This window comes from Eurosta solidaginis, chromosome 5 (assembly GCF_040869045.1).
Source record: "Eurosta solidaginis isolate ZX-2024a chromosome 5, ASM4086904v1, whole genome shotgun sequence".
Lineage (NCBI taxonomy): Eukaryota > Metazoa > Arthropoda > Insecta > Diptera > Tephritidae > Eurosta > Eurosta solidaginis.
The window spans coordinates 120,767,778-120,786,509 of NC_090323.1; the positions used below are offsets into that span (position 1 = coordinate 120,767,778).

The 18,732-nt window shown below is 42.6% G+C and overlaps 2 protein-coding genes across 10 annotated transcripts in view; one reads left to right on the top strand and one right to left on the bottom strand.

Moving 5' to 3' along the window:
- Mipp1 (Multiple inositol polyphosphate phosphatase 1) overlaps positions 1-18,732 on the top strand; it is a 1,171,163-nt gene that overhangs the window by 871,959 nt on the left and 280,472 nt on the right. The window lies entirely within an intron of this gene.
- Positions 111-8,508, bottom strand: LOC137252859 (uncharacterized). Its single transcript, XM_067788964.1, has 2 exons — positions 7,650-8,508; positions 111-433 (listed from the first exon to the last, which is right to left on the bottom strand). The coding sequence occupies exons 1-2, from the start codon at positions 8,506-8,508 to the stop codon at positions 111-113; spliced, it is 1,182 nt and encodes a 393-aa protein (XP_067645065.1).

The window sequence follows — 18,732 nt, forward strand, 5'->3', positions numbered from 1 at the left end:
TAGATGCATTCCGGCACAATTGCCAAATAACCTAACTTCAATAGAATGGCAAGTATCGATGCTTCTGTTATTGTTTAAAAATCAATTCATTTTTTATTTAATCACTCAAATTAAAACTTTCCAAGAGCAGTGGCTTTTTTTTCCTTTTCATAAATGGAAATTGTATTTGTGCCTTTCACCGTTGTGAAAGCTTCATGGGGACCACGTGCACCACAGACACATGTGCCAGTAGCAGCACTGTCTGCGCCCCCTCTATAACTAAAGGTGAAACGATGTTGGTCTACGCCACTACTATATGGTGGTTTAATCTTCCACGCTTCGCTTATACTTTGCTCTGATGTTTCTATACCGACAGGCGCCGGCATACACATAACAAGAAATTGATCCTTTGGTGATTCGCCTAAATGATAGTCTTGTTTCAAAATAATGCTCACTGTGACCGGGCGGGCGTATTTTAAAAAAAATTTTTTTTTTGACCACAACTGTTCACAAGTTAATTTTTTACGAATTATTACAAATAGGTTGTACGCCAGGCCACGCTGTCGTAGAGAATGAAAGAACGGAAAATCACTTGATACATTTCCCGTTGTTTCAATTCATAGGAATTTTACATTCTATACACGGGTATGTATGAATGTGCGTTTTCTTGTCTTTGCCGTTGGTATGCTGGTACCAGTAAGCGGACTTCAAAAATGGGAATGGTGGTAGACGAAAAAATGAAAATAGTAGTAGTTTGTAGATTTTGTCCAAGAAAACAATAACTATAGTTTATACTTGGACAACACAATTCATGACTTATTGTAAAACAAATAAAGCACATATCACGTAAATAACACTTTTAAAAGCCTGGTAAACAAAACAAAATATATGGAAACTTGTATATGAAAATAGCGCCATAAAAATATTCGCATGCTCAGTTACTACATTTATTTCATAAACAATTTATTTCTTGTTTAAATTTGTTCACAAATTTTTCAAAATTGACTGATTTGGTCAGTATCACCTCTTAATGTTAGTTGGGTGTACTCGGCAATTAAATACATTTACCAAATGAGCACAATATTTAGTATCAAAGCGGATATATTGAAATGTACATGAAATGTACAGTTACAAAAAAAGAAAACAAACATAAAAAATTGTTTTTTACTTCGACAGGGTGGCACATACCACTTCGAATAATGATACGGGCAGATCGCACCCGTCGTGAAGCAAGCGTCACCAACCTGACAATTCAGCCCAAAAATTCTCAACCGATTAGGATGTTAAAGACATATGTCACCGTCTCAAATGACCACTCGCCCCTGCACTTCGATAATGACCCGACCTATTCAAACCTATTGCATTCCTTTCAGAAAAATTGGTCATTTTGCCGCTTTGAAACGGAATGTCGAGTGTGTCTTGAGCGACACCTTATCCGCTTGTGCCCCATCTTTAGGGCGAACAAGCCAGAAGAGCGCCTCTACGTAGCGAAACGCGGAAGCTACTGTGGCATTTATCTGGCGCCTGATCACAGCTCTAACGCGTGCCCAAGCCAAGGGCGATGTAAACGGTACGGCGAGAAGCACCACACGATGATGCACATCGCCTCGATCGACGAGGAGGAGCAGCTACTCCGAGAAGCCCGCTCCAAGCCATGGAGCGTCCAAGTGGAAGAGGAGATAGACTCACCCCGGGAGCGGATAGGCGACTCGATTTCTTTATATGCGGCGGACGCTGGAACGGAGACTGGACCTCTTCGTCCACCCCGAAATCAAGATGCCAGCCGAACCGGAGTGGAGATGCGGTCTCTTCGTCCGACCACACCACCAGCAACCAAATCATTTCGACCTCGATTGCAGCATGAGATGAAGCGGTTCCAACAAGGGAGAGCGACCCGGTCTCTTCGCCGGCAAACCAGGAACCCCAACGGAGACGACATTCGCGCGACCGCAGAGCGGAGACAAGGCCTCTTCGTCTGCAACCACAACACCACACCCATCATCAGCCACAAGATCGCAACCACGGATCCAACGCACTGCAGCTCACCACAGTGTCCGCCTTCCGGGCAGGGCTCCCAGCCCCGCATTCAGCTGCCACCGCCACCACGATACCCACGGTAGCGATCACACTCACCGCGGTCGCGAAGATAGAAGCTGGGGGCGGCTACACCTCGTCCGTGCCTTAATTGACGGATGCTCTCCCACCACCGTGATTGCAGATGAGCTCGCCCAGGAGCTACAACTCCCTGCCAGCAACATTGGCGGGCAAGCAGGATACCTACTACGTATCCAAGGAAGACACGGTCAAAACAAAAGAATTGCGACCCATGCTGCGGTCGTACCAATTTTCGGCGCATGACACCCACGACCAGCATTAACAGCGCTATCGGAGCCCCGTACGCACATCTCCGTCTGGCGGATCCGCAGTTCCATTCATCTGCCCCGATCCGCCTCGTCCTAGGGACAGATGTATATGCGGAGATAATACTATATAATACTAGATAATACTGCCCACCACGTTTGGCCATTTGCTAGGTCAGAGTACCATCTTTGATTGGGTACTCTCGGGCACAACCAAGGACTAACATCAAAATATTCGGTAACGACCGAAACACATGAATGTTTTTTGTACTTTCTTATTTTTTATTGAACTTTTACTGTACACAATTACCGCTTCCCAAGGCAGTCGGTTCTATGTACCGGAGCGACTCGGGATTTTTCCCGACCAAGGACTGTCATTTCAGTGTGACCCCCATTTAATTTGTTTCGTCCCTCCCACAAATTGTCATCCTCCCAGCAGCTCCTTGCAGCAGGACTGCTACATATTCTCTTACTCCGGGAAGGTATCGAACCCAATCCGGGTCCGTCTCCTGACCCCGGTCCTGAGAAATGGTTTTGCTGCATTTGCCAGAAAAGAATCTTTTTAGGACGGTCATACTCTGTTCAGTGTGTCTCGTGTAAGGGATGGTTGCATCGGACAGGTTGTTCTGGGCTTGATCCCAAAACCCGACGTCCACGTAACTTTTATAAATCTTTGTGGCTCCTTGCTGCTCACGCCCAGGGCGTCCCGTAGTCTACGCCTAAGCGTATTCCCACTACCTTCCAGCAGCTTCGCTGCTCAGCAAGCCACAACAAGTACCCGCTGCTGCTCGCGCCCCACGGCGCCAACAACTCAAACAGCTGATACCACTCATAACTACTACCTTCGTAGTAGAGCTGGTAGCAATGCTGAGCATCAGCCCCTGCCCCCGTCTTCTTCTCCCCCCCCCCCCCCCCCCCCCCCCCTCTTTTCTGGCAGCAATCGTGCAGGTCAGGGAAACAGACTCTTAGTCCCTGCCTCCGTTTGCACCGTCTGCCAGCACAGAATATATAGGTTTGCGACATCCGCTCAATGCAGCTCCTGCCTTGGGTGGTGCCACTTTCCTAGATGTTCTGGTCTCCCTCGACGGCAACCCCTCGACGGGTTTCATCGCGCCATGTTGCCAGGTCGCAAACCCAAATCATCCGGGTACACCAATGCTTGCCCAAGGGCGCCCAGTCCCAAGGCCACAACAGCAATTGCGTCCTGGCCTTCCACAACCTAGGCGTAGTCACCCCTCACTTACCCCTAGAGTGGCGGCGTCACCCCTCATGCACTTCAGAATTCTGCAGTTCAACTGTAATGGACTAACTGGGAAGATTACGGAGATAGTCGATTTCATGAAGCGGCACAACATCCGCATTGCTGCGATTCAAGAGACTAAACTCACAGCGAGATCTGCATTGCAGACCTGCTCTGGTTATAATGTCCACAGGAAATACCGCGAGAGCGGAAATGGAGGCGGCCTCGCGTTTATTATACACCACTCTGTGCAATATCATATATTTGATCCTGGCATCGACCGCAGTGACAATGTCTTAGAACGTCAAGGCCTATCTGTCCGGTCAGGCGATGCAAATCTAGAAATCATCAACATCTACATCCCTCCTGTCACCTGTTGCCCCAGTGGATACCGCCCTAATATCGAGGCCTTACTCACTGGCAACAATCGCATTATCTTAGGCGATTTCAATGCCCATCACGACCTATGGCATTCAAACTTGCGGGCGGACAGCAGGGGTGAGATGTTGGCGGATCAAATAGACGAAACGACGTTCTGCACAATAAACGGAGACGCGCCCACACGTATGGTAGGAAGCTGTAATAGCTCGCCAGATATCTCAATCGTGAGCGCAGAACTCGTAAACTGCGTCAACTGGCAGCCGATGGTAACATTGGCATCCGACCACCTGCCCATACTTATTTCGTTCGAGCGTACCGCCGACTTCATCGTCACCGAAAAACGCACTTTCATAAACTTCAAAAAAGGAAAGTGGGAAGAATATAAATCTGCAACAGACAGCAGCTTTGCTGCCCTCCCTATTCCGACTGATGCCCGCCAAGGGGAGCATGCCTTCCGTAAGGTCATTGAATCCGCCTCTGCACATTTCATTCCCGCCGGAGAATTCGCGAAATCCGGCCCCACTTCCCGGCGGAGGCCGCGAGCTTAGCGAGGGAACGCGACCTTATAAGACAGCTTGATCCAGGCGACCCCCAAATAAGGGATATAAACCAACGCATCAGATTGCTTGTGGACGAACACAAGCGGGCGAAATGGGAAGAGCACCTAAGAGGTTGTAACCTCTCTACCGGTATAGGTAAACTTTGGTCCACCGTAAAGTCCCTATCGAATCCGACTAAGCACAAAGACAAAGTTTCCATCGCCTTTGGCGATAAGGTGCTGTCGGATGCGAAAAAATGCGCGAGCGCTTTCTGCCGACAATATATAATGCATCCTACGGTCGACAAAGATAGACGGAGAGCCAATAGACACGCACATAAACACAAACTCAGCGCGTCACCAATTACCATCACCGCTAGAGAGGTTGAGGACGCCATTGGTCGCGCTAAACCATCCAAAGCAGTGGGCCCAGACGGCATAGCCATGCCGATGCTTAAAAACCTAGGGAAAGAGGGTTTCAAATATTTAGCGCATGTCTTCAACCTGTCTCTTTCCACCTTTGTCATACCCGAGAAAGGGAAAATGGCCAAGGTGGTCCCGCTACTAAAGCCTGGGAAACCAGCTAACGTAGGTGAGTCATATCGTCCGATATCTCTCCTATCGCCAGTGGCAAAGACGCTTGAAGCCATTTTGCTCCCTTATTTCCAAGCACATTTGCAGCTAGCCCCTCATCAGCATGGCTTCAGAAAACTCCATAGCACTACCTCCGCGCTAAATGTCATTAGCACCCAGATAAATTGCGGTTTGAATCAATACCCCCACCATAGAACAGTACTCGTAGCGTTAGACCTATCAAAAGCTTTTGATACGGTCAACCATGGCTCGTTACTGCAAGACCTGGAAGGGTCTACCCTTCCCCCATGTCTTAAAAGGTGGACCGCAAATTATCTGGGTGGTCGGCAGGCATCGGTGCAATTCAGAAACGAAACATCAAAACAAAGGAGAATTAAACAAGGGGTGCCACAGGGTGGTGTCCTATCCCCGCTTTTGTTTAATTTCTACATATCTAAGCTACCTTCACCACCGGAAGGAGTCACAATCGTTTCCTACGCCGATGACTGCACAATAATGGCCACAGGCCCAGGCCCAAAGATCGATGAGCTATGCAATAAAATAAACGGCTATCTCCCTGATCTCTCCAGTTTTTTCGCCTCGCGAAACCTGGCATTGTCATCGACTAAATCTTCCGCGACCTTATTTACAACATGGACGCCCCAGATGTCGACCATATTGAACATCCACGTCGATGGCACTACGCTACCGACTGTCCTACACCCCAAAATCTTGGGTGTGACGTTTGATCAGGATCTACATTTTGGTGCGCACGCAACCGCAATTGTTCCAAGAATTCAGAGCCGTAATAAAATCCTCAAATCCCTTGCTGGCAGTACCTGGGGAAAAGGTAAAGAAACGCTCTTGACCACATACAAAGGAATTAGCCAGCCGATTACATGCTACGCGTCACCCATATGGTCGCCAAGCCTAAAAACCACCCACTGGAAGAAACTACAGGCCTGCCAAAATACTGCTCTCAGAATCGCCACGGGCTGTCTTCTTATGTCCCCAGAACACCATCTGCATAATGAGGCGAGAATACTCCCCATCAGGGAGAGAAATGAGATGCTGACCAAACAGTTTCTGTTGAATACCCAGAAACCTGGGCATCCCAACAGACATCTGATTGACGAACCAGCACCGCCTAGGGGCCTAAGGAGTCATCTCCGTAAGCATTTTGAGGAAATACGGCACCTGAGAACCCAGCCGTATGAAGCGGAAAAACACAAGCAAGTCCTTGGTGAACTCCATAGACAGGCGTCGGACCTTTATGTCGGGAATTGCCCGGTGAATCCAGTACTTGAAGAAAAATATCCAGAACTCGCAGAAGAGGAACGCATACTCCCCAGGGAAACGCGTGTCACTCTTGCTCAACTTCGTTCTGGATACTGTAACAGGTTAAACTCTTACCTATCCAGAATCAACCCCGACATACAAAATGTATGCCCTGCTTGCAATGTGTCCCCACATGACACCAACCATCTCTTTAATTGTAATGTGGAACCAACGCCTCTAACACCCCTTTCCTTATGGTCCACCCCTGTTGAAACGGCAAGTTTCCTTGGACTCCCGTTAGAGGATATTGATGACAATTTGTGATCGGTCGCGGCTATTAGGTGGGGCGAGCATTGCTACAACAACAACAACAAAGAGTTGTGCGTTTACAATCTTTTATCGTTACAATACTTTATTTGTTACTGAAGCCTTGCTTCGCTTTCATTTTACAAACCATTGGAAATAAACGGCAAGAAATATGAACACGTATATCTTCTTACTCCTTTTCGCAATCCCTAGCTTTAGGCAAACATGGCTCAGGCCTCTAGCCATGACGGGAAAAATGGCGAATAACCGAGGCATCAGCAACCAAGCTCGCACAATATGCAAACCATCTTGCGTGCCGCCAAGCCGGCGAACTGGCCGTCGTTAGGTTAAGTTGGTTATAAGTTTTTTTTATTTTTTTCCTCTTCTTCACGGTTGGTGATCCTTGGTGGACTGTGAGGTTGCGTACCGCAAGGGGGAAGGCATGTTTAGGCCCAATGCCTAACTTTTACTTGATTGACGGCGCCCCTCCCTAACGTTTTAACCCTAGAATAGTAAACATATTTTTTTGTCCTTGAATGGCAAACATAACCTGTGAGGCGCATTTTATAAAAACGCATTATATTACCTTTATAAAAACAAAGCTTTATTAAAACAAAAGCAAAAACATATTTCTTATATCTTTCGTAACAAAAATAAACAAAGAACAATTCATTTTCTTAATCTAAAAAATATTGTATAGTCGTATAAATAGATCACATTTTTTAAGTGGTGGTATAAAGAGATCGTTTGAAAAAAACAAAAAAAAAAATTCCATTCGAGAAAATTGTGTAAATCTTCTCTAGCTTATAGATATTATATCAATTTTACATGTTAAAAAAGAATATGAAACTTCTGTGTAAGAACAAACTGTGCACAGTAAAAAAAAATTGTGTGTTTTTTCACCTAGTTTTTCCGTCACATTGCCAACAGTTCGGTGATCTGTGCTCTAAACAATAAGTTTTTTTGCATTTTGCGCAGTAATATACACTCATACGCTTCAACTTCGGATCACAGAAATCGCATCTTGATCTTTTGCCCTTTTTTATTCCTGGTTCGTCTGTATCATCGTCAGTATTATGACCAATCGATTCATTTATTGCCGCACGAACTCTTTTTTGCATAAGTGGCCTTTCCTCCAAACGGATGGCGCACCAGTCTTTACACAAGTCTTTGCTTAATTTTTTGAGGAATTCTCTTCTTGTCATTGGCTTAGTTTTCATAATTTCACAATTGGAAACATAGATTATATAGCTGTTGAGTAGGGCCATATTCAACATTCCGTAAAACATGCAAAGTGGCCAACGCTTGGTTTTACGGCTACAGCTTGAGTGACCACACATCTGATCGAATGTGTCCACAGCACCTTTTGTTTCATTATATGATTGAATTATTACTGGCTTACCGGAAACAGGGTCAACGGAAGGCTTGTCGTGCATCGTAGAAAGCAAAAGAACAGTCTTTTGAGGCTTTGGCTTGTAGCTAACAAGAGTGAGCTTTTCATGGAATCCAAAAAGAGATGTTCCAACACCGCGTAATGAATTATGTTTGAATTCTGCTGGAATTTCCTGTTTATTATTTCGAATTGTCCCAATGAGAGTTAAGTTGTAGGGTGGTTTAAGCAATTGCTCAGCTAGGGGTATAGAAGTAAACCAGTTATCGGAAGTTAAATTACGATTTGTCCCATCTATTGTCTTTGTTAGCAGCTTGCAATAGTAAGAGCCCAATGGTTCATTTATGGTTATACCGGTGTTTTTACCCAAATATGGTGAGGCATCAATCATATACTTGGATCTTACGTCACACACCAAAACGATATTTATTCCATATTTGGCCGGCTTATTAGGAATATACATGCGGAATGGAAAACGTCCCCTGAACGCCAAAAGTTGCTCATCTATTGTCACGTTTGAACCTGGTTTATACAGATCTCTACATTGTTTAATAAAAATCTCCAAATATTTCGAATAGGAGCAAACTTATCGGTTTTTTTTCTGTCATCTATAGTGTTACGGTCATCGAAATGCAGACACTTCACAAGAAACTCAAATCGTTTACAACTCATAGCAGCTAAATTTTGTGATACACAAATCGTAGGATCAAATAGCTCATTACTTGATAAGTGATTATTTTTTAGCGCACCGCTCAATACAAATATACCAAGAAGAGAGCTGCTTGGTCTATATATTCGTTAGTGCGCAAAAGTACCCCGTTCATCAAATCTGAGGTAAAAAATAACTCAAAACATTTCAAGGGATCTACTATGCCTTTGGCTCCTTCTTTTGGCCCAGGCATAATATGAACTATGTTTCTCGAAGGAGTTCTGTTCTGATTATTTTTTAGCGCACCGCTCAATACAAATATACCAAGAAGAGAGCTGCTTGGTCTATATATTCGTTAGTGCGCAAAAGTACCCCGTTCATCAAATCTGAGGTAAAAAATAACTCAAAACATTTCAAGGGATCTACTATGCCTTTGGCTCCTTCTTTTTGCCCAGGCATAATATGAATTATGTTTCTCGAAGGAGTTCTGTTCGATACCTTTTTTGACGAAGACGGTTCAGTGGATCAAATATAATTATTCTTACCCCTTATAACCGATGCCGATGGTGTAATTATCCGACTCTCACCAGCTAGTTGCTCTCTATTTCGCAACGTGCCTATATCTACGGCTTCCTGAACATGAGTAGGTTTAGATTGCTCGTTGACATAACTTCTATTAGATACAACTATATTTTGCACGTCATCGTCTGAATCTGCTACGTAAGTGGGGTCAGCCAAACTGTCATCCGAATCGAAATCTACTTCTAAGTCGTCCTCCAACTCACTTCCATCTAGCGATATCTCCTACAGCCATTTTATTAGTTGCGCTTCAGAAGTAGCCATCTCAAAAACTATAAAATTATATACAAGCCCTAACTTTTAGCAACAAACAAAAAAATACGCAAATAAAAGCCTACAAAGAAAATTACCTTTATTGCTAAAGAGTGCCTCGCAGGCGACGCACATACATATATTTCAGGAGCGCAACGGAGCAAAAGCAAAACACTACTTCACACAAGTTCGCTCAGCACTTAACTGTGTTGGCACGAACGCATGCTTTGCTAGAAATGAGCGATTCGGAAATATCGAAAAAAAAATATGTATGCGCCTGATAGGCGATGTTTACCGTTCTAGGGTTAATAATATTTCCAGCCACCCACATTCATGCCGCATTTGTGTGCATGCATGCACATGCATGCGTTTTATACACTTGCAGGTGGCCAGCACCCATGCACGTATATGTGGGGGTGGTTGTGTGTGTGGCTTTTCCCCTTCTGAACACCAGAGGACTTTTTCTCTGCTTAGCGGTTGTCATCAACGGGACAACCGGCCTCTTTCTCGATCGACCGCGAAGCAGTTCACAACGCCCAAGATCACCATCGTCAATTTCGACATTAAGGTAACATTATACCCATTGTATATTTTCTTTCACTTTGAATTAAATATTATTTTATAACGAGGAAATCCTCTTTGCGTTCTTCTTTATTTACTTCGAGTGGTCCATCCATCCCGAGATCGAACCGTGTGCGCCTACCCACTGCCAGTTTACGACGCACTCAGGCCGAACACCTTGCAAAGAGTTTTTGGGGAGGAACCTACCACGAGAAATTAGTATCCCAAATATGCAACCGGAATGAATGCTGGACTGCACTGAACAAAATGGAATTTATAGTCATGACACGCCTGATGGATGCTAAGAGGGAGCCAGAGAAATGAGCAGGCGAAGCAGTAGCGACTAAATCGACACTCAGAGCAAAAAGCGAGAACCTGGGCGCAGGGAAAACAGTAGGCTCTTGAGAAATGAGAAATATGGAACGCCACCTTGAAGTAATGCGAAAGTGGTACCGGCGTGGGTGACGATTCCGAAAGTGGAGCTGTTTTTTAGTCTACGGACACACGGTCACTGCGACGGCAGCAATTATGGTGCATTAGGCATTTTTCAGCCCTCCCGCAAAAAAAAACATATACGTGTTTGGGTTTAATAGACTTTACCACATTTTATATCACGCTGAAAGTTTGCTTAGCATTTCTTTTGACAATCTTTTAAAAATAAGACGCTAACTGTCCTTCACAAACAGGGGCGGATCCAGCACGATTTGGGAGGGGGCGGCGATTTAAGTCAACTTTTTAAGTAAGATAGAGTGACTTTAAAATTTTTCATACAAACACACATACATATCTACACTCATCTACAAAAGTCATCATCACTCAGATTTTTTCTGTTTTTACTAAGTTTTGCTTCAACCTTCATTTTTTTTGATATTTTTATAAAAATATGTATAATTATATAACACCAACAATCCAAATATACACTTAAGACTTTTTAGAAAATTCGCGAAAATACGCGAATTGTCATGCAAATTTTTAGCTTTCAGTAAGAATTTTTAGAATTTATTTCTCAAATGGTGTTTTGCATGAACGTTTGCGGGCAATCAAAGAGAGATTTTTTGAAATACATATGTACATACATAAAATGTTACCCTTGTGTTGCTTTGCGGAGATTTCATCCTTTTTAGAACATTTTGCTCCTTTGTAAACTATTTCAGATATTTGTAGAACTATTTTGGGGCTCAATATTTTACCCTGTCATAAACATCAAAATTAAAAATGCACTTGATTATTTTAAGAAGTATCTATAGAAATATGATTCAGAAATTATATCCTTTCGAATTTATAAGAAATCCATAACCTAAAAATAAAGGTGCGTATTCAAAGTCGAAATATGTTTACCTATACTTCAAATTTGGTCACAGCTTTTTTGACATATTGTCCATAGCAAATTATTTTAAAGAGCCTACCTACATAACATTGATTGTCAATATGACCATAGTTTTTTTTTTTGGGTATTTTAATGTAGAGGAGGATTTTTATTAGTCCTTTCAAATTGATTTACAGCTTATAGCTGTTAAAAATTTCAATTAAAAGGTGCATTGCTTGTCAGGCGTGGGTGTTCCCCGCGTTGGGCTGATGTCACCTATTTTTTTTTTTTTTTTTTTTTGTCCAACCAATCATTTGGACCGCTCGAATATTTGTGTCCAAATAAGGTCGCAAACATGAGTTATGTGCAAACATTAGGGTGCTGTGGCTGGCTATCACGTATAAACAAGGTGACCGCCAGCAGGAATAAGAGGCAGGAAGGCATAGGGTATCGAGTAGTTGGATCTGAAGGAGAAAATATCAGTGGTCCATCCATATGTAGCATAATAATACAAACCTCATACATGTCTGCAATTCGCCATCCATAGCTGCACGCTAATGTGTATATCGACCACGCTCGAACACAAAGGCATCCAACAAAGTGCTATAGGCCACAGAACTAACAAATAGTAACCAAACAGCCTAATGTTGGTGCGTCGGGCACCAAAATAAGCACAATTATATTCAATTAAATTTTTTTTTATTTTTTTTTGATACCGGCTTTGTTTTGATCTGCGTTTGCTTTTATGGTGATCTCTCACAAATGTCAAAACTCGGGTGCATCAAAACGAACAGAACTCAACGAAAGGGAGAGCTTTTGGTAGAGGGTTGCCGTATGCCCATTCTTATATTGTAATGCCGGGATTACACCAACAATAAATATGCTAGTCATAATCCACAGGCGATTAGCGGATGGAGAGTAATAACGATTAGCGTTATACGAATAGTAAGAGATAAAAGGGCTGAACATAGGAGCAGAGGACATTAGTATCAAAGTAATTTTCACGGTATAAGACCGCGCCAAAGTGGTGGAAAGTTTATTTTAATTGTGTAGTCTGTGACTTAAGTTTTTAAATTTTTTCGCACACAGTGGCGCTTAAAAGTGTTAGACTGCAGTAAAAGAGTGGTAATACCGTGGAAGCAGAAGGTTGCTGAAGGAAGGGAGTACAGATACGTGGGATTCTGACCTACCTACGAGTAAATGAAATTGGCTAAACTTTGATTTTTATATATTGATAGCTACGGTGCCCCGGATCTTTTCAGCGCGGGAGGTATAGATGGCACAACTCGCCGTAAGTCTTAATTTCTAAGCTGTTATCGTTTACATATATGTACAGATATCCTTATACCGATGCGGTTAATTTTAAACGGCGGCACGATAAAAAGCATATTTTCAACATTTTTATACATATATATTCATACGAAGTACGGAAATTAGATTTTTCATACATATAAAGTCGGCCAGTAACCCAGAAAAACCCGTTGTGGATGCCGTTATTTTTTTTTGTACATATGCCTTTTTGCGACGTAGCCTGAACACCGCTACCAATCAAACATAAATGTGGTTTTATCCAACGCCCTCAGGACTTATACTCAAGGATTACAACTTTAATTAACTTTTTCGTAGTGAAGTTTAATTTGTTTCTTTAAGCCGTTATTTTTTGGTGTAAATCGTTTTTTTTTTTGTAAGATTAGCATATGCGCACACGCGAACCATCCTTTAAATACATATAATCAAAGTTTGAACATTTAAAGTTTTTTTTGATAACAAGTAAAATAATTTTATTTTAGAACACCCTATTGTATTTTAGAATACCCTATTGTACTCCATACAGGAGAAGCAAACGCTTTGTGACGAAGCTTTATATTTATAACGCCCAGGTTTTGGGACATGCTAAATTTATACTTTTATAACTTTTTGCGTGTGAGCATGATGATAATGCAGTCACAGTAGACTGGTTCAATTTTATTTTATTTTTTTGTTTTATTGAGCCGTATGACTGATTTTTTGTGGTATATGGAATTTTATGTCAGGTAAAATTTTTATACATGTTTTGATTTTTTTGTGGCTTCTGTACAAAGCGAGTCTGCCCAAAGCAATTATTTCAATGTTCGCATATAATTTGTGCGATACATATATATAAATACTTAGATACATACATACATACATTGGTAGGGATACAACCACCTTATAGAGCTCTAGAAGGTAGGATCCTCTAACCTTATTGAAATTTTTTTTTGCATTTTTGGTTTATACATATAGGCTTAGCGGCAGGACGGTTTGTCTAAATCCGTGAATATACAAAATCATTTATATGTAAAAGACATTAGTGTGTAAGATGTTTTATTGTATAATTTTTTATTATTTGAATATATTTTGATGTCATTAGTTCCGAAATGATGAGATAAATACCTTTTTTGGGCGGGTTGTGAGGATGGCATGATGAAGAGGTGGGTGGAGGGGATGGAGCATGACAAGAGGGAGACTGCTAGAGTTAGGGTACCTGAAGCGAGCGGTCCAAGGCAGGGCAGGCTTCTTAGGGTTTGAAGGTGTGTGGGGGAAAAAAAGGTGAATGAAGAGGAGATATGAGTATGTGTCCATCCGGCTCTTTGGGGGTAGGGTTAAGAACCACTACCCATTGTTATACTGAGCTAGTCAAGGGTACCCCAAAGAGCCAAAAGTACGTGTACGTGACAATATTTTTATGGCGCCCAATCTAAAACGAAAACTTCGCTAGGGTGCTGCTGAGTAGCACTTAGTTTTTTAGAAATAAAATCAGCGCAGAAAAGATTTAAATTGGCGCCGCTGCAAAAAGCAATAATAATCCTAAGCCGTATGCATTAGGTATATAAACACATTTTTTTTTTAAGTATTAGTCCTTGCTTTTCAAACAAATTTTATTTAAACCTTTTTATCCAAATCATTCATTGCAAAGGGGGCGGATGGAAGCTGTCATCTTGTCGAGCCAGGTGACTTGCTTAATGGTTTTTTTTTTTGCGAAAGTTCAATTGCCCTAGTGTGTCGGGAGTCAACTCATCTGTCCTCCCTACAATAGTCAATCGGTGACATAGGTATATACCGGGAGATTGACCTATTTGCACCGCCATAACACAATACATATTTAGATTTCAAATTTTTTATCATAGTTGGATGAATTGATTCTTCAGTATATTCTTTGTGTATGGAGACCGAAATTGAAAATTAAATTTGTGAGGCTCCGTACACAAGTACATATAAAGAATGTTTAGTGACCACAACCATGCTGTAACAGGCAGAGGATGTGATGCCTAAAGTTTTTTTTTTTTAATAAATAGCCAAACCTCTGTTGGGAAAACCTCTTCGCAAATTAGCACATCGTTATAGATTTGAATTTATGATAGAGATTGGTCCTATTTGTATTTGAATTTTTTCTTTGAAAATATTTGAGAATAATTCGTGCCGTTTGGCACACATAGTACAGCCATATATATGCTAGTTTTTTTTATATAAATTTTAATCTAAAATACAGGGGTCCAGAGAGTCAGTAAATTTTCTATTATTCTGTTTTGGGATACACTGCAAATAATTTCTTTTATATGAACAATACATCACCTGCACATAACACTCGAGCCAAAATAAAGATTGCAGCCATGGTATCTAATGACCCTAACGCGAGCGCCGCGGTTGAAGAGGGTGCCTCATTCATAGATTTGTCAGATCAGTTTGTAGAGACGAAGAGTAGGGGGGATAAAACGGGAGAGAACAGGGACAAAGAAGGAACCAAAAGCGTGACACCTACGACAGGCAGTAAAACCGGGACGATGCCCAAACAGAACACCGGAGCACAGGTAACTCAATCCGTGCTCGTACGGCCACCCTTATTATCTTTCCCGCGCCCGCCACCTTTCCATAATTTTTCGAATCATGCCACAGCCCAGCGACCTAAAACCCAGCACATACGTGACGAAGTTGCACCTATGATTCAAGAAATGATGGGTGAAGCGAAAGAGGCCCTTTTAGGGGAGAACCAACATGCAGGAGATAATTAATAGTTTGCGAAACTCAAACGGTGAGATGGGAGCTGTTGGTGGAGGAAATAGAGCGCGTGTTCTATACAAGCGTCGAGGCGTCGCGGTCGATTCCTCAAAATGGAATGGTCGATGAAAATGTCAATAGCAATGGCAATAGATATAATAGAGATACAAATACATCATCGTCAGATCCAAGCAGCACAACCAGCTAGGCATAATTCGTTCTCGGAAAGCGTCCCAATCGTAAATCAAGTTAGAACGGCAGTTAGTAGATCTGATCTTAACATAGAAAAGTGGGGAATTAGTTTTCAAGGATTCCGGGATTCCATGACTATTGAGGATTTTCTATTTAGATTGGAATATTTAAAGGAAAAATATGGGTGTTCATGGGGCGATATTTTGCGTCATTTCCAGATTTTGAACTAATGAAGGAAATCAATGAAAGGAAACAAAAGCGCGGAGAAACAATTGACGAATATTTTCATGCTATAGGGGTACTTCGTTCTCGGCTAAGGAACCAAATACCCGAATACGAAATGGCACGTCTCGTCAAGGGGAATTTACGGGAATCTTTGGCGCAAATGGTTTACCCCATCGCGGTGTTCTCCTTTGAGCCGTTGCGGATGGAATGCAAGGAGGTGGAGAGGTGTTTCCCCCATCGTGAACGTATGCCGCAAGGCGGATACGTGCCCCGATCTTATCAGGTAAACGAGGTTACACCAACGCAGAGTGATTATCAGGAAGCTCCCAGAGATGAGGGTCAAGTCTCTGTGGAGGAAGTCCGATAACAGCGCGTAACGAAACACCCTTCAGCGCGCGACCTGACCAGCCGTAAAATAGTATGTTGGAATTGTGGAATTGACGGTCATTTGTTCACCGAGTGCATGTCCCTACATCGACGTATATTTTGCTTCAAATGTGGAAAGTCACATGTTATAACACCTAAATGTCCCGTATGTAACGTGACAGGAAACGCGAAACGGAACGCGATGACGGCGGGGATGTCGCGCTCCACACAATCCCCGCAAGAAGAGATATGTAAACTAACACACTCAGAGATTTTGAAGATGCCATAGGTAAAATGAACAGGTCGCAGAAAAATTTAAAATTAATCAAAACCCTGATAGACAGAAAAATGGAAACAGCAAAGATACCCTTAACCGTCCAGTTACGCTTTCACTTGAGGAGCGTTAGCGAAGGTATTGAGAAGCTCGCGAACGTATTTTTGCCGACAGTGTGCTGCTGGGTCGACGGATGGTATCGCACAGGATACAAAAGGCCAGAGAACGGTTTCAACGAAGGAAGCTTGTGCGTCGGGAATTTGTGGCCACTGTTAAGAGAGCAGAGCGAAATGACCCACGCGTATACGCGGATATAGAGGTAAAGGGGATGAAATTGCGCGGATTGTTGGATACGGGGGCATCGGTTAGTATTCTAGTACGGGGATGTCGCGAGCTAGTCAACAATGTAGGGGTATCTATTGAAAGGTTTATTTCAAGTGTCACGACGGCAGGAGTTGGCGCACATACGGTACTGGGAAAACTGACCGTACCTGTAAGATACAAAAATTTAGAAAATAACATTACATTCTATCTATGTCCATACCTTGAGCAAAATATATATCTGGGGATTGACTTTTGGCGTGTATTTCAGTTAGCTCCGACCATTATAAGGGTCGATGAGATCGATTTTTCGCGATTAGAACAACAGTTGGTGACAGTGGAAGATAGACACGTGCGTCGCATATTGCATGACTTAACCGCAGAACAACACAAACGGTTGCAAGACGTCAAACATAGGTTTAAAACGTTTGAATAGGATGGACTTGGTCGCACGCCGCTCGAAAAACATTCCATCAAGTTAGTTGACGAAGCCGTGCCTGTGAAAGATCGGCATTATCCATTGTCCCCGGCAACGCAATCCATTGTTTATGCTGAAATAGACAAAATATTAGAACTAGGAGTAATCGAAGAAAGCGAAAGTCCCTGGAGTAACAGAAGTATTGTTGTTCGAAAACCTGGAAAACCCCGATTTTGTTTAGACGCGCGGAAGTTGAATGCCTTGACCGTTAAAGACGCCTACCCGTTACAGAATATAGAAGGCATAATCAGTCGCATCGATGATAAGCACTACATCAGCAGCGTAGACCTAAAGTTCGCCTTTTGGCAAATAGAATTAGAGGATAAATGCAAACCACTGCTTTCACCGTCCCGGGACGTCCCCTGTACCAATTTGTAGTTATGCCATTCGACGTTTTTATATATCTGGATGATTTGCTCATTATTGCTCCAGATGTCGACACACATTTGAAAACTTTGGAAGAAGTGGCTGGTTGTCTAAAAGGAGCAGGGTTAACTATCGGATTAGGAAAGTCAATGTATTGTTTCAAGGAATTGTCATATTTAGGTTATATTGTAGGCGGAGGTATGTTAAAGACGGATCCCGAAAAGGTGAAGGCTATCCTAAATATCCCCTTACCGAAAACAGTGAAACAAGTTAGAAGTTTTCTGGGAACAGCTGGGTGGTACCGTCGATTTATAAAGGATTTTGCAATGCTGGACCACTGACCGATACCTTAAAAAAATCTAACAAGTTCCAAATGACATCGCGAGACATAGAGGCCTTTAATAATTTGAAAAAAGCGCTAACGAGCGCACCTGTACTAAAGCACCTGGATTTTACAAAACGTTTTTGGGTCCAATGTGACGCCTCTGACTATGGCGTTTGCGCGGTGCTTTATCAAAAGACGGATGATAATGCTGAAAATCCCATCGCGTACTTCTCTCAGTAGTTAAACGAGTGTCAACGGAAATATAGCACAACCGAAAAGGAATGTCTCGCGGCGGTGATGGCAGTGCAAAGATTTCGACCATACATTGAACTTATGCCATTTACCGTAGTGACTGATCATGCTAGTCTAAAGTGGCTCATGTTACTTAAAGATCTGAGCGGAAGATAAGCGAGGTGGTCCCTGCATCTTCAGGCATTTAACTTCAAAATCGAACATCAAAAAGGGTCGGAAAATATAGTTGCTGACACTTTATCTCGCTGTATATAAGATATATCACAATCGTTAGCAGCAGGCATGGATACGATAGAATTCGAATCTGAGGAATACTTAGGGTTAATAGGTACGATTGAGAAAAATGCTGAGCGATTCCCCGATCTAAAAGTAGAGGACGGTTTTATTTTAAAAAATTGCTAGCTAGGCATATCGAGTTGGAAGAAAGCCAGTGGAAACTATGGGTACCGGCGGCATTAACATCGACGCTAATTGAAAACGCGCATTGTGCTGAAACAGCCGCACATGGGGGAATGACCAAAACCTTG

Coding starts and splice junctions, on each gene's coding strand:
- LOC137252859 (XM_067788964.1), bottom strand. CDS start 8,508: ATGTATATTCCTAATAAGCCGGCCAAATATGGAATAAATATCGTTTTG. Junction 434..7,649: donor CTGTGATCCGAAGTTGAAGC/GTATGAGTGTAT, acceptor GCCCGGTCACAG/TGAGCATTATTTTGAAACAA.